At 41.0% G+C, this 26,946-nt stretch overlaps 1 protein-coding gene across 6 annotated transcripts in view; it reads left to right on the forward strand.

Moving 5' to 3' along the window:
* Positions 1 to 26,946, forward strand: part of slc8a3 (solute carrier family 8 member 3) — a 482,997-nt gene that overhangs the window by 343,543 nt on the left and 112,508 nt on the right. For all 6 annotated transcript variants that reach the window (XM_073040235.1, XM_073040234.1, XM_073040238.1 and 3 more), the window contains one exon: positions 5,266 to 5,286. In XM_073040235.1, coding sequence (XP_072896336.1) covers positions 5,266 to 5,286 — 21 coding nt within the window. The remainder of the gene's footprint in view (positions 1 to 5,265; positions 5,287 to 26,946) is intronic.

A 26,946-nucleotide genomic window follows, 5' to 3' on the forward strand; every position in this document is an offset into this window, starting at 1 on the left:
AGAAATGGCTTGCCCAGTAGAAGGCAGAGGAAGTAGTAGATGGAGTATATTCTGCTTGGAAGTCAGTAACCAGTAGTATTCTGCAGGGATCTTTTGTGGGACCTCTGCTCTATGTGATTGTTATAAATGACTTGGATGAGGAAGTCTAAGGCTGTTCAATAAGTATGCAGATGACGCAAAGGTTTGTGAAGATGTGGATACTGTGGAAGGTTGTTGTAGGTTGCAAAGGGACATTGACAGGATGCAGAGCTGGGCTGAGAGGTGGCAGATGGAGTTCAACCCAGAAAAATATGAAATTATTTATTTTGGAAGGTCGAGTTTGAAGGCGGAATAGAGGGTAAATGGTAGAATTCTTGGCAGTGTGAAGGAAAAGAGGGTCCTAGGGTTCACGTCAATAAATCCCCCGAAGTTGCCATGCAAGTTGATAGGGTCACGAAGAGGGTGAATGGTATGTTGGCCTTCATTAGTCGAAGATTTGAGTTCAAGAATCGTGAAGTAATGTGGCAGTTCTATAAACCCTGGTTAGACTGCACTTGGAATATTGTCCTATGAAGATAGGTCGAGCAAGCTAGGGCTTTTCTCTTTGGAGCGAAGGAAAATGGAAGGTGACAATAGAGGTGTTCAAGGTGATAAGAAGCATAAGTAGAGAGGATAGCCAGAGACTTTTTCCCAGGGTGGGATGGATAGTACAAGGGGGCATAGTTTTAAGGTGATTGGAAGGAAGTATAGGGGGAAAGTCAAAGGTAAGTTCTTTACACAGGGAGTGCTGGGTGCGTAAAACGACCAGCTAGGGTTGGTAAAAGAGAGGGATTTAAGATAGAAACATGGATGATAGAAAATCGGAGCATTTTGTAGGAGGAAATGATTAGATTGGGCTTACAGTGGGTTATCATGAGTTGAAGAACCTGTACAGTGCTGTAATGTTCTATGCTTAATATTATTCTGTGCATGATGTGAGTAGGTCCCAAATCCATTCTTAACATAATCTTAGATTATGAGTTTGCACAGAATGTCTTTCATATTTTATGATGATTAATGTGGTCATACCCACTCATTGTTGATGGGGAAAACAATTATTTGAATGGACTGTGCAGAAATATATGAAAATGAAAACCAGACACTATAAGTCATTTTAAACGAAACTTTTCGCCTGATAGAACAATAGAAATGGTGTTCGATTAGACAACTCAGATCAATATTAAAGTCCCATATTTCTTTTGCCCAGTTTAATACTGTTTACCTCTTAATTTTAAACATGACATACATAATTTTGAGCTGTGGCTTATGAATGATTTATTATTTCTCTTTCCTTCCTTCTCCCAATTAATAAAACAAGGTGGCCTTCCTGTCTGGGATTCAGTTGGGTGACACTTTAAGCTTATGTAATGCTGAGTAGTAAATACAAAGTGGATGCTGTTCCTTTAAGCATACTTTTCCTCTATGCTTGTAATATGTTCAGCCATACTGTCCTTTCTGTTGACGTGTTTGCTCTTCTGCTGCTGCCCTGCATACTGAATGACCAGCTGTGTTGTACTTTGCTTTGGTTTGGTTTAAGAAGCATGCCGGTAAAGCTGTGTGACTCATCGTGACAAGCCAGCAGCAAAGTGGAGGCTCTGCAGGTTTGGCAAAGCAATGGTATCATTCACGTGAATGGCACAAACCGGATTCAGCTCCACCATCCTTAACCTCTTCTCCCTTAGTAGCTTTGGCTGAAAGGTGGTTGGCAAAGTTACGAAGTGGAAGGAGCTGTTGATACATTTGCGAAGACTGGAAAGCAACATATAAAATGTTAAGCATAGAAAGTAAAAATGGTTTTGTTCCCTCTTATGGCATCTGTTATTGGAGAAAGTAACACATGCTGGAACAATTTGATGGGGGGGTTGGGCAGGGGTGAGTAGTAGACTCTAGAGTGAGTGCAGTCTTCCTGTTTCACAAGAGCAAGGGTCTGAAACCACTGTCGTTAATAAAGAAGTACAGTGTTGGCATTTTAAGAAGTGTATATAAAATGGAGGCTTGAGGGCGTTCTTGCTGCATTCTGATAAACAGTTGAGCTATGACAAGGACACCTCATGGACAGCCAAAGGTACCTGAACCAGGCATTCACCTCAGAATGGAACAGATTTGGGTTTTCACTGGAAATGAACTAATTAGTCCAGCAAATTTTCACAAATGGCTTGGGTATAGTTAGGTCCTTCTGAGTTAAGTACTAAGTTCAGGAAGAGAAGGCGCAGGGTGTGTGTGTGTGTGTGTGTGTGTGTGTGTGTGTGTGTGTGTGTGTGTGTGTGTGTGTGTGTGTGTGTGTGTGTGTGTGTGTGTGTGTGTGTGTGTGTGTGTGTGTGTGTGTGTGTGTGTGTGTGTGTGTGTGTGTGTGTGTGTGTGTGTGTGTGTGTACACATGAGATGGGGATGGGAGTATTGTTGTTGGAGAGGCATAGGCCACTTGTATCTAACTCGCAAGTTAGATACGGCTATACAAATGTAGACTATTTAGTCAGTCTCATATTTACAATGAATACGGAATCAGAACTAGAAGCCTTCTCCCCAACCCCAATGTACACCCTGTTCTCCACTATTTTCCCACCCCTACCCGTTGCCCCCACAGTTCCATAGCTAGTTAAGATCCTGGGAAACTTATTTAAGGTAATAAAGACTCTGGGGGGAAATAATTCCACTTCAAGTCTCTCAAGCAAACAAAACCTCTTTCAGAAGGGTATATTTATCTTTTGGCCATGTTCCAATATTAAGTACTTTGATACTTAAATATATGTTGCTGATTTTTTTTATGATTACTAGGAATTTAAATGTAAGTTAGTATATTTTAATGGAGTGGGTTTAATTCAACAGATAGTTTATTTTAAAATCGTTTCACAGAAATTAATCTGTGTTATTAAAACGAAGCACTGCAGTTGAGTTGTCTTCCCCAAGTTGTCAGTAGAATTGTTCACATAGCAGGTAACTTAACCCAGATTATTACAATTATTTTAAATTAGATGCCAAGGAGAACTTCTTGCTACCTTCTCCCTTCATCGAAAATATGATTAAAAGAGGTTATAAATTATTACAAGATAGGATGTGCATCAGTGCAAAAACTACCTAGCACTGTTAGCGGGGCTCCTGTTGTGTACATTTTATATTGGGTTGCTAGAAATCCGGTCTGTGTACATTGAACTCAATGGATACTGTTGACTTCCCATGGTTTTCTTTTTGGCTCATTACATAAACCCAGTGCTCAGCAACTGTTGGCATAAGGAGCATTTCCAAAAAAGAATAAACAATATCAAAAAGAATGTGGGAATAGCTGATGTGGAGCAGAACCCAGATGTTGCTTCATTGTGGGACTCAAGATCCAATTTTTGTTAGAGTGATTGGAATTAATGATTCAAATTCCAGTCTGAGAGAGAGAAAAAAATGATCCATTTGAAAATCCTGCCTTAAAACAAGGTCCCAAAGTGTTGGACAACATTTCCTTCGCCCTTGTATGTAAATATTCTGATCAAGTCATATTTGTCGCAAAAGTACATTGAAGCCAGTGTACTCCCTGTTTGGCGATGTGATGTAATTTGCATTTCATCGCACCTTATTTCACTTTATTCTCCAAATTTGTAACTCTGAAGTTCAGTGAATATTGTCCTTTCTGATCTGCCAGCCACTCTGACTGAGGCACATCATCTTAAGAGCATTGCAGTGATTGACATCTATCTGCTCTCTTCATGTTGCATTATGTTGTTAATGCAAGCATAGTGTGCTGACCAACAAATGCATCAATAGTCTTAACCACTATATCCCATTAAAGGCCGTCTGTGGATTCAAACTGTGAACTCGTATGTAAAATAAAAATGCTGCAGACACCGGACAACATCTATCGAGAGCGATAAACAGAGTTCCGAACAAATGTATACAGATCCTCTCCATCACAATTTCTACTTTCCTTCACGCTATAATGTCATCATTCTCACCCTCTTTAATGTTTTCATTAGTTTCCAAAGTCCCCAAAACTCTCGCTAACCGCCACTGGTCCTTTCCACTCCTCGACACTGCAAGTTATCTGGATTGGCTTCCAGTCTACCAAGGACTCAATTTTAAACTTCTCTTTCTCATGGCAGGGATTCCTCTGTGGCAGGGGTTCCCAACTTGGGTCATGGACCCCTTGCTTTATGGCACAAAAAAGGTTGGAATGCTCTATGGATTTATCCTTCTTGTTTTCCCATAATTTCCGACAGACTCCTGGGAGCTCTGTATTCCTCTGACTGTGCATATCCACCATTAAGCACCTGACTCCGATTTTCTGGATTTCCCTCCCCCTATCTCTTCCCCTTTAAGACACTATGCCGCCTTCCTTCTCTATTCATTACGCAGGGCATCATTGGCATTTAATGCCCATTCCTAAATGTCATTTTAAAGATTGATGTCATGGAGTGACTCTGGAATTCATTTATTCCACCAGAAAAAAAATCGTAATTCAGACCTTTTTGTTACAAAATCTCACAGAATCTGTGGTCATCATTGCTAAGACTAGTTGTTGTACCCAAATTGTTAATACAGATTAAAATTTCAAAGCTGCCGTAGTGAGATGTGAACTTAAGTCTCTGGATTGTCAGTCCAGTTATTTGCACTTGACCACTTGTAACTATCATCCCCATACTTTCTTAAAATCAATAGTAGGAACAAATCTATCAAATCTTTGCTGTGTCATCTACAAACCAATTGCAGCCTACAGTAAATAAGGAGAGCAAAACGGCATACATTTTTGAAGCTTCACCAAATCCCTGTACATAACTTCCTTACACTTGTAACCCAAACTCCATAAAAAGAAGCTTAATATCTAACTTAAAGTCATAAAATTGTAATGCACGGAAACAGACCCTTCAATCTAACTTTCCGCATAAGTCTACAAAATATAATTCACCCTCAAGAAGCCCACATTCCACTTCATTGTATTCCAGTGAGCAACTATTAAGTTGAAGTGCCTCAGGTGAGGCTCAAATTGGATGTCCCAGACCTCGATCAGGATATTGCATAATGACATAAGGTAAATGTATTTCTCTCTGATTCCTATCCTTAAGACATATTTTTGGATCATCCAATAAAGTACATCTTGGTGTATGCTCTGCAAAAGCCACAGAATGGATCAAAACATGAGATATTTCATATCAGGGAGATGAAATGAGTCAAGAGTGATTGCTGACTGCAGACCACCCACTCTGTTGCAATGAAAGATGCCTCTATTCTTTCTGAGATTTGATCCTTTTCCTCTCTTTCTCCACAGCTCTCTTGTTGGCACAGCCGGGTAAGCAGATCTTTCCTGATTTTTCTAATTTGCCTTTTTTTTTTGTAACCTATGCTACGTGTATGTACATGGAGATCTATTATGGAGAGAAAAATTCCAGCAGGACGGTGGGAAGCTCAAAGTACAGAGTTTCTAGAAACATGGGTTTGTTGATGGAACTGAATGTCAGAGGAGTAATTTAAGAGCCCTGGTTGCTGCCAGAGTTTGCCGTGTTGCTGTGTAATGGAACTTAACAGCCACATCAACTCCAGCGTTCCAATTGTGCTTGCCGTCTGTGAAATCTCAGCACAGACACACCAGCTTGAAATATAGTCACTTCCTCATCTTCTGCTGTTTGTTATAGTAAGATTAAATTAAAGAGATTGGTAAATGAATCCTCTGTTTGTAAAGTTTCTTTTGCTGCCTTTCACAATTGAAATCTCCCTCTGAGAGAGGGAAGCATTGTGCTGTTTGATGCTGCTGTGCTCTGAGAGGCTTAGGAGCTCCAAGGCTGGGACAGCCTAGTCTCCTCTCAACTATCTGCATAGTTTCTTCTTCTTTAGTTGGCATGGTGACAAGACCTAGGCAGGAGACCTCACACAACTATCAGTGTTGTTTTGTGATCAGTTTTCAGAAGCCGAGCTCCATGGGTTAAAACAGGGAACATAATAACGGATAAATGATGGAAAGGCCATTTAAAACTACTTTTAAAACAGAGGTTCCCAACCTGCGGTCCATGGACCACTCGGTTAATGGTAGACGTCCATGGCATAAAAGAGGTTTGGAACCCTTGCTTTAAAAGCATGATTAAAATTATCAGGCCAAATAAGAACAGCTTTCTGTTGGCTTAATCTGATCTCACCATACCTATCAGTTCCTTTTCTATCCAGATATGTATAATTTTTTCTCTTGATACCGTTCTCATTAATTGTCCTAATGCAGTAATTGCACTGATTACCTACAGCTGGCTGAATGGTGGATGCCCCTATCCAGCCAGAACAGGTGTAACGTTAAACTTCATTTGTAATTAAACAAACTCATTCTTGGAGCAATATGATCCAAAGTGTCAATATTACAGCTTCTTCAGGGACAGTCCTTTATTTTCATTATTTATTTCTTGAAATCATTTCTGAGGGCACATTGGTTCAACAGTTACAATATTAATTCTAGGCTCATTAACTTCTATTTGGGTAGGACTACAAACTAAAATGGCATCCGTAGCATCCCACATTTTAAAACCAAAATGTTGTAAAACCATCTTGAGATCTTTCTTTGCGTTTCCTGGACAATCGAGCTCTATTTGTGTTTTTCTCTCGCCAAATTTTTTATCATTATTTCTTTCCAACCATGATGAAAATTGAGAAGTGGCTGGAAAAAGCCTTGATAAAATAGTCAAAATGCTGTTTTGTTCAGGTCATACCTTACTGAATGGTGCAGTGAATGAAGCTTTATGCTAGTATTGTTATGTACTTGTTTTTGTGCACATGTTACACAGTTCAGAGTAGCTTCACTCCTGCATGAAGTGGGATGTGGATTACAAATTACAGCAGGAGATAGAAAAGGCGTGTATGAAAGGCCATGTATGATAATCGTTGGGGATTTTAATATGAAAGTGGATTGGGAAAACCAGGTCAGTACTGGACCTCAAGAGAGAGAATTTGTAGAATGTCTAAGGGATGGCTTTTTAAGAACAGCTTGTTGTTGAGCCCACTAGGGGACCGGCTGTGCTGGATTTGGTGTTGTGCAATGATCTGGAGGTGATAAGAGAGTTTAAGGTTAAGGAACCCTTAGGGAACAGTGATCACAATATGATCAAGTTCACATTGAAATTTGAGAGGGAAAAAATAAAATCCAATGTGTTGGTATTTCAGTGGAATAAAGGAAATTACAACGCATGACAGGAGAACTGGCCAAGGTTGACTGGAAAGGGACACTAGCAGGAAGGACAGCAGAGCAGCAATGGCTGGAGTTTCTGCGAAAAATGAAGGAAGTGCAAGACAGATATATTCCAAATTAGTAGAAATTTTTGCAGGGAAGAAGGACACTACCGTGGCTGATAAGTGAAGTCAGAGCCAAAGTACAAGCAAATGAGAGGGCATACAAAGAAGCCAGAGCTAGTGTGAAGATAGAGGATTAGGAAGCGTTTAAAAACTTGCAGAAGGAAACTAAGAAGGTCATTAGGAAGGAAAAGATTAATTATGGAAGGAAGCTGGTGACTAATATCAAAGAAGATATTAAAAACTTTTTAAAGTATATAAATGGTAAAAGAGAGTCGAGGGTAGATATAGGATCAATACAAAATGACGCTGGAGATATTGTAATGAGAGGTGCAGAGATGGCAGAGTAACTGAATGCGTATTTTGCATCAGCCTTCACAGTGGAAGATGTCTGCAGTATACCAAATATTCATGAGTGTCAGGGAAGTGAAGTTTGTGCAGTGAAAATTACGACTGGGAAGGTGCTCAGGAAGCTTAATGGTCTGAGGGTGGATAAGTCTCCTGGACCTGATGGAATGCACCCTCGGGTTCGGAAGAAAATAGCTGTAGAGACTGCAGAGGCATTAACGATGATCTTTCAAGAATCAATAGATTCTGGCAATGTAACGCATGACTGAAAAATTGCAAATGCTACTCCGCTATTTAAGAAGGGTGGGAAGCAGTAGAAAGGAAACTATAGACCTGTTAGCCAGATATCAGTGATTGGGAAGTTGTTGGAATTGATTGTTAGGGATGAGATTACAGAGTACCTGGAGGCACCTGACAAGATAGACCAAAGCCAGCACGTTTTCCTGAAAGGAAATTCCTGCCTGACAAACCTACCGCAATTCTTTGAGGAAATTACAAGCAGGGTAGATAAAGGAGATTCAGTAGATGTGGTGTACTTGGATTTTCAGAAGGCCTTTGACAAGGTGCTGCACATGAGGCTACTTAGCAAGATAAGAGCCCATGGAATTACAGGGAGGTTACTAGCATGGGTAGAGCACTGACTGGTTGGCAGAAAACAGAGAGTGGGAATAAAGGGGTCCTATTCTGACTGGCTGCTGGTTACCAGTGGGGTTCCACAGGGGTCGGTGTTGGGACCACTGCTTTTTATGATGTATGCCAATGATTTGGACAACGGTATTAATGGATTTGTGGCTAAAATTGCCACTGATACAAAGATAGGTGGAGGTGCGGGTAGTGTTGAGGAAACAGAGAGCCTGCAGAGAGACTTAGATAGTTTAGAGGAATGGGCAAAGAAGTGGCAAATGAAATACAATGTTGGAAAATGTATGGTCATGCACTTTGGTGGAAGAAATAAATGGGCAGACTATTATTTATATGGGGAGAAAATTCAAAATGCAGAGAAGCAAAGGGACCTGGGAGTCTTTGCAAGATACCCTAAAGGTTAACCTCCAGGCTGAGTCGGCTGTGAAGAAGGCGAATGCAATGTTGGCATTCATTTCTAAAGGTAAAGAATATAAGAGCAGGGATTGATGTTGAGGCTCTATAAGGCACTCATGAGATCACACTTGGAGTATTGTGTGCCGTTTTGGGCTTCTTATTTTAGAAAGGATATATTGACATTGGAGAGGGTTCAGAGAAGATTCCAGGAATGAAAGGGTTACTGTTTGAGGAACGTCTGGCAGCTCTTGGGCTGTATTCCCTGAAGTTCAGGAAAATGAGGGGGGATCTCATAGAAACATTCCGAATGTTAAAAGGTCTGAACAGATTAGATATGGCAAAGTTATTTCCCATGGTAGGGGATTCTAGGACAAGAGGGCACGATTTCAGGATTGAAGGACGTCCATTTAGAACAGAGATGCAGAGAAATTACTTTAGTCAGAGGGTGGTAAATCTGTGGAATTTGTTGCCACAACCAGCTGTGGAGGCCAAGTCATTGGGTGTATTTAAGGCAGAGATAGATAGGTTCTTGATTAGTCAGGGCATCAAAGGGTATGGGGTGAAGGTAGGGGAGTGGGGATGACTGGAAGAATTTGATCAGCCCATGATTGAATGGCGGAGCAGACTCAGTGGGCCTAATGGCCGCCTCCTGCTCCTATATCTTTTGGTCTTATTTAGCAGAAGGCTTATTTCAAATCAGTATTTTTTCCTGTGTTGTTACCTACATTGGAAAGCTCTCTAAATGCCAGCAACACTCAAACTACCAGTTGATTCAATAAAATGGATTGAGATTTCTTGTTTGATGGTGGAGAAACAGGCAGAGCATCAGTTCTAGCAGTTTGTATAATCGACTTCAGGGGCCCTCCGGAACAAGGGGGACTTAATTACAAAATAAAGGACCAGTCATTTAAAATGGAGGTGGAGGAAATTTCTCATCATGGAGTCTCTGAAATACTCTACCCCAGAGAGTTGTGGGGGCTAGTTTACTGGAAATATTTAAGTTGGAGGTAGATAAATCTATGAAAGATCAGAAAGTAGCAGACTGTTGGGAAATGAGGAGCTGATACCAGCGTTGGGCATATTGAAAGGCGGGTCAATCTTGAGAAGTCACTGTCCCAACTCCTGCTCCCATTTTCTGGTGTTCTATGTGTTCGCATAGCTGCAGACTGGGAAAGGAAAGAAAAGGAAGGTTACATTTCCCCCACACGAGGGCATGGGAGATGGAGAAAGCTGGAAAGGAAAAGATGTTATGTTGAATTAATTTGATTAAAAAAGCAAAGTAGAAATGAGGAGGTGATACAAATGAAATGGAAACCACTGCCTGAAAGTCTTTTGGTAACTCATTCAGTGTTTATTTTTTAGAAGGATCTTGGATACGTACTTCAAAAAGAACATCCTTTGCAGGGCTTTGGGGAAAGAAAAGAGTGGGATTAGCTAGAAGCTCATTCAGAAAGCTGGCTGGAAGCCTCCTTCTGTTCTGCGTGAGTCAGTGATTCCTGCACTGTGGAGTGTGCTACTACAGCAGTTCATAAAGCCAATTTAATCACAATGTTTAAGGAGGAGCTAGATAAGAAACATGAAGGTACAGGTAAAGAACATCAAAACCTGACAGAAATATGTAAAATTATTAGAAGCATAAATAGTGTAGATAGCAGGTGTCTTTCTTTCCCAGGGCAGAATTGTCAAATTTTAAAGTGAATAGGCTTCTTTGGGAAATGGAGGTGAATAGATGTCAAAACTTTCATATAATGAAACACATTATGTCCTATTTGCGACTCCTTTCATTTCTCAAATCAACCAATGTCTGTAGTGGTGGATTGAGGGGATGGTGAATGCTATCATAGATGCCTACCTTTACCTAAAGAAAGTAGTCCATAATTCAAATGCGCCAAAGGCTGCTGTTAAGCAAGCATGCAATGTATTGAGTGCTGCAATTAGCAAGCAGGTAACAGCGTACTGTGATGCCTTTCAAATTGTTGTCAGGGGTTTCAGTCAGGCTTGTTTGGAGAAATCGCTACCCAATTACTATCAACATATCACTTGCAGCACCAGAGTTCCCAACACACTCGGCTACTATTACACTTAGGAATGCCTACCCTTGAATCTCTGGACCTCGTCTTGGGAAATCTGATCATCTGGCTCTCCTCTTACCTGCATAAAAAGAAAGGCTCCAGAGATAAGAATAACAAAGAGGTGCTCGCGGGAGGCAGTGGAGTGGCTCCGCTGTGATCTCAGTCTCAGAAGCTGATGTGAGAGCACCCTTCAGAAGGGTGAACCCTGGAAAGCATCTGGCAAAGGCAGGGTTCCTGGCCGGATACTGAAGACCTGTGCAATTCAGCTGGCTGGAGTGATACCCGATACCTTTAACCTCCTGCTTCAGCAGTCTGACATACCCACCTGCTTCAAGAAGGCTTCAATTATACCTGCGCCCAAGAAGAACATGCTCAAAGCCACTTAGATCACATTTCTTCCCCATTTTGATGTTTGGTCTGAACATCTGAACCTTACATTCATGCTCTTATGCATTGAGTTGCTGCCACATAATAGGCTGATTACTATTAATGAGCCAGTGTACCGGTGAACCTAATGAAATGGTCACTGTGTGTCATGTTTTCTTGCATCAGCTAGCTTTGCCTTCTGTCAAAGTCTGCAAAGTCTGTTGTGGTATTTTAGGGGTAGTGTTTCTGCCCAATGCCAGGAAGTAGTACCTTGGGATTGTTTACTTTTTAAGATTCCTATTTAAATGCAGTTTTTTCTATCAACTTTATTTACTTAAATATATTAATTTTTAAAAAAATAAATTATATTAACCTAAGAGTGTATATATATTGATTCTAACTAGTGTCAGTTGTGTGAACCGTGTGGCCATTGGACACTACACCTTGCTTAGGGTGAACAAATTTTAATAGCATCAGTTGCGTGTGTCTGTGTTCAAAAAAGCAGTGATTTTTGTCACTGGTAGTTGGTGAGAAATAAGCAGTAAGAAAATTTAGAAACCTAAGAGATTCTGCAGATTCTGGAAATCCAGAGCAATGATCACAAAATACTGGAGAAACTCAGCGGGTCAGGCAGCACCTCTGGAAATGAGTAAACATTTGGGCTGAGACACTTCATCAGGACAGGAAAGGAAGGAGCCAGAATGAGGAAGTGGGTGGAGGGAGAGGGGAACAAGTCGGAATTGTTTTGTTCACCGCAGTTTCAAGCATTCATGCTTGGAGATGCCACAAATGGCTGGGAGTCAAACTGAAACGATTTCACTGCTTCAACAAGTTAGGAACTAAAAAGAATTTGAAGGCATTGACAATCATGTTGAATGCTACAATGAAAGTGAAGATTTGGATGATGCAATTGTTGAAAGCATTGTATAATGCCAGACTATAATCTGAACTAGGTGCCTACACTAATTTTGTTCATTTAGTCAATTAAAAGAACATGACAATGTGTTGATTGTCCCTTGTCCGGATGATGACAGTGAAACTTGTGTGGGAGAGTTTTAAAGTGGAAAGGCCATTTCATTGGGGTAATTCCAGTCTCTTGATCTCAGAAATCTAGGTCTAGTGGTACGAGTAGTCATCGCAAACTGGGGTCTAGGCTGCAGTGGATAACCATGACCTCATCCGTGCCTTATTATACCCCTTTCCAGATCTGCATTCTTGGCCATTGGATCTCATTTGTTGATTTAATCTGACCATTCTGCCAGAACAGACTTCCCATGGTAGGACAGGCATGTCCCTTTTTCGCCGGTTTATGAGGCACACCGGATATCCATGCCTTGTTTAGCCTGCGTGTTGAAGCAGTGTAACGGCGTGTAGCCACTATCGCATGCAAACAGATACTTGGAGTCACAAGTGAGGGCTGAGTGTCCACTGGGGACCAAAGGTGAGTGAGCTGCCCCAGAATGGACCTGATAATCCCCTTGAGTCCTGAAGAAGAGTCTCAGCCCAGAACATCGACTGTTTATTCACTTCTATAGATGCTTCCTGATCTGCTGAGTTCCTCCAGCAGTCTCTGTGTGTTGCTCTGGATTTTCAGCATCTTCAGAATCTCTTGTGCTTACAGGCCCCTTCACCAGAGGTTCTACTGCTCCCTGGACACCCCATACACAGCAGCATACAGTGGATGATTACCCTTGGGAATTGCAACATATATATTTTCTACCATCAAAGCCAATCAAGGATTTCTCATATGGACTGTTTTACAAACTTCCTGATCTGACATTTAACTTCAGAATCAGAATTAGGATTAATATCACTGACATATGTTGTAATTATATATAATTAAAACACAGGTTCAGTGCCCCTTTTCCAAAACTCCAAAATCCGAAAACCTCCAGAATGCAAAATGTTTTTGAGTGCTGACATGACGTCACAAATGATTACTTCCACAAGACGCTGGGAAGGTTTCCAGGTGATGCATGGGTCTCTGTGCACCATAGACAGTTCTGCGAAGTAACTTCACGAACAGAAGTTAATGAAAAATAGAAAAACACTGCATAAAGTGAAAATGAAGATCACAATTGTGTATTGAAAAAATGGAATTATCAACGTTAGTATATGCTGCATATGATAATGCTGATCATGAAACAAGCAAAGGTCTATCATGACAAACTGAAAATTGAGGTAATTGTGAATATTCAGCAGGCTGGCTGCACAATTTAAGAAAAGGCACAACATTATATTTTTAACGATTTGTGGTGATAAAGCAGCTGCTGATCATGACTTTGGTAAATTAATTGATGACTTTGTCATGATCGTTGCTGATGAACATGTAGCATGCGGAAGGGATACACCAGTACATATGTGTGATGAATTTCAAATGAGGCATGTTCAACCTGTAGTAGTACAAAAAGAATTTAAAATAGTAAGGTAGTGTAGATGGGCTCACTTTCCAGTCATAAATCTGATGGCAACGGGGAAGAAGCAATTCTTAAAATGTTGAGTGTGAGTCTTCAAGCTCCTGTACCTCCTTCTTGATGGTAGCAATGAGAAGAGGGCATGTGTAGGTGATGGGGCGTCCTTATTGACAGATGTCACCTTTTTGAGGCATTGCCTTGTGAAGATGCCTTTGATGTTCTCGATTGGGAGGCTAGAGCCCATGATGATGCTGACTGAGTATGCAACTTTCTGCAGCCTTTTCTGGTCCTATGTTGTGGCCCCTCCATGCCAGATGGTGATTCAACCAATTACAATGCTCTCCATGGTATATCTGTAGAAATTTGCAAGTGTCTTTGGTGACATATCAAGTCTGCTCAAACTCCTAATGAAATATTGCTGCTGTTGTACCTGCATTGTATTTGCTTCAATATGTTGGGCCCAGGATAGATCTCCAGAGAGGGTGACACCCAGCAACATGAAACTGCTCACCCTTTCCACTGCTGATCCCTTGATGAGGACTGGGGTGTGTTCCCTTGACTTCCCCTTCCTGAAGTCCACAATCAAGTCCTTGGTCTTACTGACATTAAGTGCAAGGTGGTTGTTTGAACACCACTCGACCAGCTCATCTATCTCACTCCTGTACACCTCCTCATCACCATCTGAAATTCTACCAACAATAGTTCTGTCATTGGCAAATTCATAAATGGCGTTTGAGCTGTGCCTAGCCACACAGTTGTGGGTGTAGAGAGTAGAGCAGTGGGCTAAGCACACATGCTTGAGTTACACCTGCGTTGATTGCCAGTGGGGAGGAGCTGTTATTTCCAATTTGTACCAACTGTGGTCTCCCGATGAGGAAGTCAAGGATCCACTTGCAGACAGAAGAACAGAGGCCCGGGTTTTGGAGCTTGTTGATTAGTATTGAGGGTATAATGGAGTTGAATCCTGAGCTATAGTCAATAAACTGTCGCCTGACATAGGTATTTTTATTGTCTAGGTGATCCAAGGCTGAGTGGAAAGCCAGTGAAATTGCATCCACTGTAGACCTATTGTGGTGATAGGCAAATTGTGTATGGTCCAGGTCCTTGCTTAGGCAGGATTTGATTCTGGCCATGACCATCTTCTCAAAGCACTTCACTACAGCAGATGTGAGTGTAACTGGGCAATAGATGGTGAAGCAGCTCACCCTGCTCTTCTTGGGCACTGATATGATTGTCACCCTTTTGAAGCAGTTGGGAACTTCCGACTGCAGTAGTGAGAGTTTGAAGGTGTCCTTGAACACTCCTGCCAGTTGGTTGGCACAGGTTTTCAGTGCCCCACCAGGTACACCCTCAGGGCCTGATAACTTATGAAGGTTCACCCTCGTGAAAGGTGTTCTGACATCGGCCTTCAAGTCAGAGATCGCAGGGTCACCAAACGTTACGGGGATATGCATAGATGAATTTTTATTCTCCCTTTCAAAGCTTGCAAAATGACAATTAGTTCATCTGGGAGTGAAGCATTGCAGCCACTCATGATGTTAGGTTTGCTTTGAGGGATAGAAAGGCCTGAAAACACTGCCAGAGCTGACGTGCATCCAGTTCTGTCTCTAACTAATTTCAATCAGATTTGCTTTTTCACTCTTAAAGTAGCCTTCTGTTGGTCGTACCTGGACTTCTTGTATAGTTCTGGTTCACCGGCCTTGAATGCCACAGATCTAGCCTTCAGCACACTATGAATCTTTTGGTTCATCCACAGCTTTAGGTTTGGGTATGTCTGGTATGTTCTTGAAGGCGCACTCCCATCCACCCAGGTCTTGATGAAGACGGTAATAACTGTGGCATATTCATTCAGATCCAAAGGCGAATCCTTGAATATTTTCCAGTCTACCAATTGAAAGCAGTCCTATAAGTGCTCCTTCATCTCCCTTGACCATACCTTCTTGGTTCTCACCACTAGTGCTGCGGTCTTCAATCTCTGCTTATACGCCAGGAGTAAAAGTACAGCCAGGTGATCGGACTTTCCAAAGTGTGGGCATGGGTGGCTCAGTAAGTCTTCTTGAGGGAGGTATATAAGTGGTTAAGTGTGTTGGCTCCTCTGGTTCCACAGGTCTTATGTGGTGTAGTTGTTCAGAGGCTTCTTCAAGCTGGCCTGGTTGAAATCCATGCAATGATAGGGAAGGCATCAGGTACCTGGATTACAATCCACAGCTCCTTCAGTATCTGCCTTATGATGGCTTGAGTTGGAATGTTTACTGATACCAGGATGATGGCAGAAAGTTCCCTCAGCAGATAAAATGGACAATACTTGACTGCTAGATGTTCCAGGTCGGGTAAGCAGGACTGAGGCAAAACCATCACATCTGTACACCACAATGTGTGCCATGAAGATAACTTTTTGTAGTTGTGCATCTTTAAGCTCAACTTTATTTGCGCATTTACAGATTAAAAACAGCTAACCTAACTTTAAGAACTTGAAGGGCAAATCTTGAATTGTTGAGGATAATGAAATAACTAATAAATTTAATTAAATTTATGGAAAAAAACTTGCATTTAAATACCATCTTTAATATTAAAAAGAATCCTCAGGCCCCACTTCCTGGCATTGTGCAGAAACCTTATCCCTAGAATACCCTGATAGGCTTTGACAGAAAGCAAAGCTGGGGAAAATCTTTTTCTCCTATCAAAGCAGTCGTGGCACTTAACTGTAAATGCCTCTGATAGTGAAAAAGTGTTAATTTGAAATAATTAAATAATATTCAAAACAACTAAAAACAATGATAACATATATAAGATGTAGGATTAATTAAATAGTATCAAAATTATTACAAAAATAAACCTTCCACTCCCTTTGCTTCCTAATGAGCAGGCTTAGAATTCAGTACCAGGGAACCCCAGCTAGAAAAGGTCTCACCAAAGGTAGACATGTGGAGTTCAGCACTGAGGCTTCTGGATTAGGGATAATTAGACTATTAGATAGGCATGTGGATGAAAGAAAAATGAGGGCTATGTGAAAGAGAAGAGTTAGACTGATCTTGGAGTAGGTTAAAAGGTCGGCAGAACATTGTGGGTGTAAGGGTCTGTACTGTGCTGTCCTTTTCTATGTTCTATAAGCATTGTGACAGAATCAGAACCATGTTCAATATCACTGGCATATGCCATGAAATTTGTTGTTTCAAAACAGCAGTACAGTGCAATACATAATAAAAACTATAAATTACAGTAAGATATATATATATACTGTATATGAAATTAATTAAATAATTAGTGCAAAAAGCGAACAGAAAAGTTTGTGAAGTAGTGGTCATGGGTTCATTGTCTGTCCAGAAATCTGACAGCAGAGGAGAAGGAGCTGTTCCAAACTGCTGAGTGTGTGTCATCAGGCCCCAGTACCTGTACTTCCTCCTTGATGGTAGAATGAGAAGAGGGCATGGCCTGGGTAATGGGGATTCTTAATGATAGATGCCACCTTTTTGAGACATCTCCTTCTGAAGTCATCCTCAATGCTGGGATTTTCTTAATGGAGTGAAGTTCGGTCCCAGGGTGAATGGGGGCTTCCAGGACTTAACTACGGATTGAATACAATTACATTCAGAAGCGCAGGGTACAGGCATCTTAACATATTTCATTAGCTCATTATCTCTAAAAACGTCCTCAAGTCCAGGCGGGACCTTTCCTTCTTGGTACTGACCTCTATTGGTCCTTTGCTTTTGTTGAAAATAAAATAAATAATGGGCTTTTATAAGCGGAGCCTAAAACATGGGGTGTTGCAATTTTCATTTCACACCCCCGTCATGCATTTTGTTTCAATGCTCCTGCCAACAGGGTCACTTGGTGCACAATTTGTCAAGGCAGTTGGTTTTGTTCTCACCATTTCACCAGCCACTAGCGGGGTGATGTCAAGGAGTTGTTTCATTATTTGACAAATGGGGTTGTGGATGGAAGTGCTTAGTCCAGTTTTAATTTCAGTTAATGTACTTATAATCCTATTGCAAATTAAGGTATGGGCTTCCTCTGCATGCTGCTGATGCAAACTGGTGCGCTGTGCTGGCTCACGTTTGGGACAATAAGAACTATTGGACACTGAAGAAGGTTGTCAAATGATACTACAAGATATAGTTACAGATATGGGTGTAGAGATGACAGCTGGAGCTTAAACCAGGCAATGATGAGGTGATGCACTTTGGAAGGTCAAATGTATTCAGTTAATGGCAGGACACTTAAGAGGATTGATGTAGACAGAGATCATGAGGTGCAAGTCCAGAGATCCCTGAAAACGACCATGCAGATAGATATGGTGGTAGAGGAGGCATACAGTGTGCTTGCTTTCATTTGACAAGACATGGAGTGTAAGAGTAAAGAAGTTGTGCTTGTAGCTATATGGAAATTTGGTTAGGATGTACTTGGAATATTATGTGCCATTACAGGAAGAATGTGGAGGCTTTGGAACAGATAGAGCTGAAGGATGCTGCCTGGATTATAGAGTATGAGATTGAGGAGAGATTGAACAAACTTGGGTTGTTTTCTCTGAAGAGTCAGAGGCTGAGGGGAGATCTGATAGAAGTTTGTAAAATAGTGAGTGGCATTGATAGGATAGACAGTAAGAAGTTTCTTCCAAGGATAGAAATATCACATACCAGAGGACATGCACTTAAAGTGAGAGGGGCAGGTTTAAGAGAGATTTTGGTGAGTCAGTTTTCTGTTGAGTTTCGGTCACCCCACTGTAGGAAAGATGCTGTTAAACTGGAAAGAGGACTCAGAAGATTTACGAAGATGCTGCTGAGCATTACTGGGGGAGGCTGGACAGGTTGGGATTTCCTTCATTGGGTATAGGGGTGATCTTATGGAGGTGTATAAAATTATGAGGGTTTTTCCCTTGGGTTGGGGAATCAAGAACTAGAAGGTGTAGGTTTCAGGTGAGAGATATAATAGAAACCTGATGGGCATCTTTTTCACCCAGAAGTTGGTCTGTAATTGGAATGAGTTGCCAGAGTAAGTGGTTGAGGTAAGTACATGAAAAGATAAATGAATAGGAATGTTTAGAGGGAAATGGGCCAAAGCCAGGCAAATGAGACTAACTTTGGTTGACATGGACCAGTTGGACAGAAGAGCATCATTCTGTGCACTATAACTTTATGACTCTATGTGTGGGACAGTATTTATGCGCAGATTAGTAGACAAGCTGTTAGGTAATTGTGAAAATAGATCTGATAGCTGTGTTTAAGAGGCTGTTAGATAGACACATGAGTATGCCAGGAATGGAGGGATATGGACCATGGGTGGGAGGAGAGATTTACTTTAATTTGACATTGTGTGTAGCACAGACATGGTGGGCTGAAGGGCCTGTTCCTGTGCTGTCCTGTTCTGGGTTCTATATTCTATGTGTTATAATCTACGTATGGAGAACAGGAGCAATGCAGTCTCATGAGAACTGCATTTTTTTGTGAGCAGCTCTGTCCCTGAGCAGTTCAGAAAGATAAATGTTGGGAACGTCTCAGATATTTCTCGCAGTGGCCTCCTGTTGACCTTTAAGTACACACAGACAAGCACATACACAAAAGAGAAACATGCACACGCAAGTATGCATTGACATGAACAAAAAACACACTGAGATACACACACAAGCACGTAGATTCACACAAATTCACACTTACAAAAACCTCACATCCATGCGTGCATGCATTTGTGCACACGTACAGTATATAGGAATGGCACACCTCCTGACTCACCCATGGCATAAACTGTGCCTTGCACTGACTTACTTATAATACCACTTGACCAGTTGCTGTCACATTGGGTAAGATCATAAGACCATAAGTCATAGGAGCAAAATTAGGCCACTGCTATTCCATCATGGCTGATTCATTATTCTTCTCAAACCCATTCTCCTGCCTTTTCCCCATTATCTTTAATGCCTTGACTAATCATGAAGCTATCAACATATGCTTTAAATATAATCAAGGACTTGGCCTTCACAGTAATCCGTGGCAACGAATTCCACTGGCTCTGGCTAAAGAGATCTCTGTTCTAAAAGAATGCCCCCTATTCAGAGGCTGTGTCTTAGATGCCCTAACTAGGCTTTTCAATGTTGAATAGGCTTCAATGAGACGCCACCTCATTCTTCTAACTCCAGCAAATAAAGGCCCAGAGCATCATATGCTCCTCATATGCTAACCCTTTAATTCCCTGAATCATTCTCGTAAACCTCCTCTGGACCCATTCAAATATCAGCCCATCTTAGATAAAGGATCCAAAACTGCTCACAATACGCCATGTGTGGTCTGACCAGTGCCTTATTAATCCTCAGCATTACATCCTTGCTCTTATATTCTAGTCCTTTCAAAATGAATGCTACCATTGGATTTGCCTTCCTTGACACTGACTCAACCTGCAAGTTAATCTTTAGGGAATCCTGCACAAGGTCTCGCAGTCCCTTTGCACCTCTGAATTTTGAATTGTCTCCCCATTTAGAAAATATTCCACGCCTTTATTCCTTCTACCAAAGTGCATAAACATACACTTCCCGACACTATATTCCATCTGCCACTTTCTTGCCCATTCTCCCAATCTGTGTAGCTCCTCTGCTAGCTCCCTCAACACTACCTGCCCCTCCATCTATCTTTGTATTGTCTGCAAACTTGGCCACAAAGCCAGCAGTTCTGTCATCCAAATCAATGACGTATAATGTGAGAAGAAGCAGTCTCAATATCGACCCTGTGGGACACCACTAGTCACCAGCAGCCAACCTGAATAGGCACCCCCTATTCCCACTCCTTGCCTCCTGCCAATCAAATAATCTTTTATCAATGCGATGATAGAATTCCCTGGGCTCTTAATTTGGTTTAGCAGATACACCTTGTGGCGCCTTGTCAAAAGCTTTCTGAAAATCCAAGTAAACAACATCCACTGATTCTCCTTTGTCTATCCTGCCAGTTATTTCATCAATGAATTCCAGATATTTGTCAGACAAGATTTCCCCTTAAGGAATCCATGCTGACTTTGGCCTACTTTATCATGTGCCTCCAAATATCCCTAAGCCTCATCCTTAATAATAGACTCCAACATCTCCCCACCCGCTGAAATCAAGCTAACTGGCTTGTAATTTCCTTTCTTCTGTCCACCTTCCTTCTTAAAAAGTGGAGTGACAGTTGCAATTTCCCTGTCCTCCAGAACCATTCCAGAATCTAGTGATTCTTGAAAGATGGCTACTAATACCTCCACAATCTCTTACGCTACCTTGTTCAGAACCCTGGGGTGTAGTTCAACTGCTCCAGGTGATTTATCTAACTTCAGATCTTCCAGGTTCCCAAGTGCCTTCTCCTTAATAATAATAACAACAGCAGTCATTTCTGCCTCTTGACACTCTCAAGTTTCAGGCATACTGCTAATGTCTTCCACAATGAAGACTGATGCAAAATGCATATTATGTTCGCCTGCCATTTCTTTGTTCCCCCATTACTACCTTTCCAGAGTAATTTTCAAACGATCCAGTATCCACTCTCACCTCTCTTTTACTCTTTATATCTTTTGGTATCCTCTTTTATATTATCAGCCAGTTTACATTCATATTTCATCTTTTCTCTCCCAATTTGTTTTAGTTGCCTTCTGTCAGTTTTTTAAAGTTTGCCAATCCTCTAACTTCACAGATTTTTACTACATTACATGCCTTCTCTTTAGCTTCCATGCTGCCTTTGACACTTGTTGTCCGATCCTTGATCCTGGACAGTTGGAATTGTGTGCCTTTTATCACACCATGTGGCACATCTGGATCCTCTACCTTAATTAGATGCTCTAGCAGCCCACTGTCAGGATCATGTCCAATGTAGCAAGCTAAATGAGACTGCATGTCACTCTTTGCAAGGCACTGCCACCGGCTCTGTGTCAGTAAGGCCCTCGCGGTGATTGAGTGATGATGCCTGTGAAGTAATTACACATACAGATTCGCCTTGCATTTCAGAGTTAAGTACAGCTAATGATATTTTGCTTTCTGATTTTTACTACAAAGTTTGGACCTGCAGCAAAGTAATTCAGGTGCTCAGGAAACTGTATTGATTAGGCCCACATTTAAAATTGCAGAAAATGAATATAGCTCAGTTGCTGAATATGAGCTTTGATTAACCTCAATGAATTCTCAGATGAATTATTATCCTTACAGTATTTAATTGTTCTAAATGGCTTATGATAAATTATAAATCCAATCTGCCACATCCAACTCGCCTATACTTCCATATTCATCTCAGGTGGCGTGTATGTAAGTCCATGTTTGTACACGGTGACTTCATCTACCTAAAGTGTCTATGTCAAAGATGGGGTATTTTTAGTGAACTGTGTGATTTGTAAATGTTCTGGCTTCCACAGTTTGGATTTCCTAACTAGGGTAAAGTGAACTGCTGGTGAAAATAAGCAATCAGAGGCGTAAGATGTTGGACGTTGATAGGGCCAACCTCAGGGTCACTTCCAGATTGAACAGCAAATGCGTCAGAACGTGACATGGGATGCTGGCCTGAAATTTAAGTCCACTCTAGAGGACGATGATGGCTAGGCAACATGGCATAACACAGAGGGGTCATACCTAGTATGCAGCAGATCTCTGAGCTCTCATCTCTGCCTGCAGAATATGGAACTCACTGCAAGTGAGGAATGAATTCGATATTAAACAGTGATATCATTTACAGGCTAGCTGTAGCAGTAGTCTGGCCTTGTACAGATCTCTGATAGACTGGTCTGAATACACAGTGATGTCGATGTGATCTGCCAGAGACAGTTACAATAATGAGCGGCTAACAGGCTAATCCTCTTGTGTATTAAATATTTCAGTAATATTTGAGTAATATTGTAAATATAAGTTTGATTAGCCATTCTTGTTCATTTAAATAATTCAATACAGGTTATATGTAAAAATACATAAATAACATATGTCATCACGCCACCATGTCATATGTGTTTATGCCACTTAAAGTAAAAACAAGGTACATGAGTTATCCTGGCTCCTTGTTTCTCTTTTAATTAGTTTAATGTTCTGGAGATACAAAACATAACAGTGATGGCAATATATTTTAAAGACGTACCTGAGTTGACTACCTAACTATCGAAGCGCAGCGAGACATTTATCTTTAAAAAAAGCAGCGCAACACATGTCTCTTGGAGGGGAGCGAGTGAACATGGGCTGAGTTAAAAAAAAACAGAAAATGGGCAAATTTCATGGGTTCATACTGGGTGATAATAATCATAAATTTAAGAAAAGAGCAGAAATGGCTGGCCACGTTGGAAAGATAGACATGTTCGGATTCACAACAAATAGCTAGATTTTGTATGCTGAGCAAATTGAGCTGTATTTTGAAGCAAATGAAATAGCCGATGAGAAATGAATGCCAGTTTTGCTGAGTGTAATTAGTGGAAGAGCATTCAGTTTGCTTAGAAGTTTAACTGTTCCAACCAAACCAGCTGAAATAAGCTTTGCTGATATTGTATAAGTAATGCAGGTACATTTAGAACCAAAATTGAAAGTGGATTCAAAAGAAAGGGGAGTTCATTTCAGCATATGTAGATGACTTGAAGAAGCTGTCTAAATGTTGACAGTTCAGTGATGGGCTTAATGATGCACTGAGAGATTGTTTAGTTTGTGAAATCTGACAAAAATAAACTTTCAAAAACAGCTCCTGACTGAAGCACAATTAAAACTGCTCTTAAAAGAGCAGTTGAAATAGCTGTATCAATGAAAACAGCAGACAGAGATGCAATTAAGTTTCAGTCGGGAATTAAAGTGAGCATGAGCAAAATTGTAACATCTGAACAGGAACCTACCTGGCCACACAAATTGTGTTACTGTTGTGCCAGAGACTCAAATACGCCAGACCAATGCAGGTTTAAAGGTGAAACTTGCAGAGAATGCAACAAAGTAGGGCATATACAGTATTAGAGTATGCTGGGCAGACAAAAATAAATGGACCACACAATAAAAAGATAAAAAGTCAAATTGTAGTTTCAAAAAGAGCACCGACCTTCATGCTGTTGATGAAAAATCTATAATGATGAATGAGAGTGACACAGGACTGAGTAGCCTTGAGATTTATAATGCGAAAACTAATAATAGACAAACAATATAGCTTACATCAAGTGTGAATGGCAAATTAGTTAAAATTGGATTGGACACTGACTTGGCTGTTTAAGTTATTCCACAAAAAGAGACTGAACTGAAGTCTGCAGATATTCAACTAAGAACTTATACTGGAGAAAAGATAACTCCTGTGGAAATGACATCTGTATCAGTGAAATACAACAACTTAAAAGCCACATTGTGCCTGTTTCTGGTAAAAACAGTAAGGCCAGCATTGAGGGGATGTGATTAGCTGAGACAACTACAACCTGATTGGCGATCCATCCACCATTTGAATGCCACATCTCCTGCAATAGAATCAACAGAAAGCAAATTAAGAAAGGTACTGGATGATGCTACAGCAGTGTTCAGGTATAGCCCTGGAAAATTCAAACATATGAAGCATAAAATAGAGTTAAATGAAAGTGCCACACCCAAGTTTTACAAAGCCTGTTTGGTTTCCTTATACCATTCACGATAAAAGTAGCCAGTGAGCTAGATCACATGGAGGCTGAAAGAATTCTTTCCAAAGTTGAGTGGAGCCCATGGGCAATGCCATTTGTCCCAGTAGCCAAGAAGAATGGGTCTTATCAGGATCTGTGGTGATATTAAGGTCACCATCAACCCAGTACTGAAAATAGATCAGTATCCTCTTCCCAGGAAGGAGCATATCTTTGCACAGCTTTCTGGAGGAAAACACTTCAGCAAAGTGGACTTAGCTGAGGCCTACCTACAGGTAGAGATGGAAGAAGAGTCCAAGGTGTTCCTCACCATAAACACTCACAAAGGGCTTTATCACTATAAAAGGGTTACTTTTGGAGTAGCATTTTCACTTGCATTCTGGCTGAAAGCAATGGACCAGGTGCTGGAAGGCTGCCCAAGCTCTCAGATGAGATCTTTGTTACCGATAATGATGACAAGGAATGTCTCTAAAATCTCAAGACAGTGTTAAAAATATTAGAAGATTATAGGCTCAGAGCACAATGCAACAAATGTGAATTCTTTAAACCAACCATCATTTACTGTGATCACACCATTGACACACAAGGTTACACGAGTGTGCTGAGAAAATTCAGGCAGTGGTGATTACCCAAGGCCAAAGGACATGTCACAGTTGTGGCTCTTTTTAGGATTTGTCGATGATTATACCAGGTTCCTGCCAAACCTGGCTGCTGTGCTCCATCCTTGGAACTCATTACTACAGATCGGGAAGAAATGGCAATGGACAAAGCAGTGTGAGGTGGTTTTCAAAAAGGGAAAGGGAATGTTGACATCAGACACTGTACTCAAACATTATGATCCACATCATCCAGTGAAGCTTGCCATGTACTGTTCAGCAATGCATTACATACAGAAGAAGGGTGTCCAGAGCTATCAGATGCAGTTCCTGTAGTTCCAGAGTCAACACTTCCTGTAGTCCCAAGTCAACGCCTACACGCACCATGGAAGAGGCCTCAGAACCTGGTTGTTTTACAGCCACAAATCTCACCTGCCTAGCAGAGTGACCCCACCCACCAGGAAAGGCATTATCGCACAAGTCTAAGAAATCCTCCTCAATGGTTAAATCTTTAGGTCTGAATGGGACAAATTAAAGTTTACTATGCTGTAGATGTCTGTATAGAAGTCGCATTGTGTAGTATACTGTATATAAACAGAGAGGACTGTTGTTTATTTAATATTTCAGTAATATTTGAATAACATTGTAAATATATTGTTTGATTAAGCATCTTATTCATTTAAATAATTCATTATGATTATATGTAAAAGTATGTAAATGGCAGATGTCATTATGCCACCGTGTCATATGTGCTTGCCTCACTTAAAGTAAAAATGAAGTACTCAAGTTATCCCGGTTTCCTGATTTTCTTTTGATTAGTTTAATGTTTTGGAGTTACAAAACATAACAGCTCCTCTTAACCTTTTGGGTTTTCATCAATTAATGCCATATTATGGAATGCTCTGTTACATGCACTCCTGTCCACATGACCCCATGTCAAATTTATCTACTACATCTAGACTAGGCCCTGTGATGATCTCTACAGTTTAATAACTTCAGTACTCAGAAATTGGAGGTACAAAGGAACTTGGGAGTCTTAAGTCTGAATTCCCTTAAGGGTAACTGGTAGTTTGCGGGTTAACTCAAAATTAATCCCTAAGCTCCAATACCTAAGCCTTGATCCCTCCCTGTGCAACTGGATCCTCAATTTCCTCACTTGCAGGCCCCAGTCAGTTCAGATTGACAACAGCATCTCCTCCACAATCTCCATCAGCACAGGTGCAGCATAAGGCTGTGTACTTAGCTCCCTGCTCTACTCGCTTTATACTTATGACTGTGAGGCGAAGTACAGCTCCAATGCCGTGTTTATGTTTGCTGACGACACCACTGTTGCTGGCCAAATCAAAGATGGTGACAAATCGACATATAGGAGGGAAGTCGAAAATCTGCTGGAATGGTGCTACAACAACAACTTCTCACTTGACATCACCAACACCAAAGACTACAGTACATGAGGAAGAATTTGGACATCCATAAGCCTGTTCTCTTTAGGGTCAATAACTTTAAAGTTCTTGGTGTTATCATGTCAGAGGATCTGTCCTGGCATCACAACGAAAGCAAGAGAGCACAAGTTTGTGTAGATTTGGCATATCACCTAAAACTTTGACAAAGTTCTTTAGATGCACGGTGGAGTATATCCTGATTGGTTGCATCCTGGCCTAGTATGGAAGCACCAATGTGCAGGAATGCAAAAGTCTACAGAAAGTCATGGATACAGCCCAGTCCAACACAGGAAATGCTCTCCCTGCACATGTACAAGGAGTGCTGCCACACGAAAGCAGCATCCATCATCAAGGCCCCCCGCCCCCCCACCATCCAGGTCATGCACTCTTCACACATTACTATCGGACAGGAGGTACAGGAGCCTTAGGCCCCATGCCACAAGGTTCAGGAACAGTTATCACCCTACAGCCACTAGGCTGCTAAACCAGCATGTCTAACTTCATTCACCTTAATTCTGAAAACAATTCCATAACCTAAAAACTCTCCAATTATTGATTTATTATTTATTGATTTTTATTTGTGCAATTTGTTTTTCTTTGCACGTTGGTTGTTTGTCAGTCTTTGCTTATGTATAGTTTTGCATAAATTCTATTGTGCTTCTTAATTTTTGTGTAAGTGTCTGCAGGCATCTCAAGGTAGTGTATGATGACATATATGCACTTTGATATTAGTTTACTTTGAATTTTGACTTTAGTAAGGTAGGCATACGCAATGTTTACACATTGTGAGATGACTAAAATTTAAAAGCAATATGTACTGCTGTGACTTCATAAGCCATTGGCCAGCTTGTATT

The sequence above is a fragment of the Hemitrygon akajei genome, chromosome 3 (genome assembly GCF_048418815.1).
Source record: "Hemitrygon akajei chromosome 3, sHemAka1.3, whole genome shotgun sequence".
NCBI lineage: Eukaryota > Metazoa > Chordata > Chondrichthyes > Myliobatiformes > Dasyatidae > Hemitrygon > Hemitrygon akajei.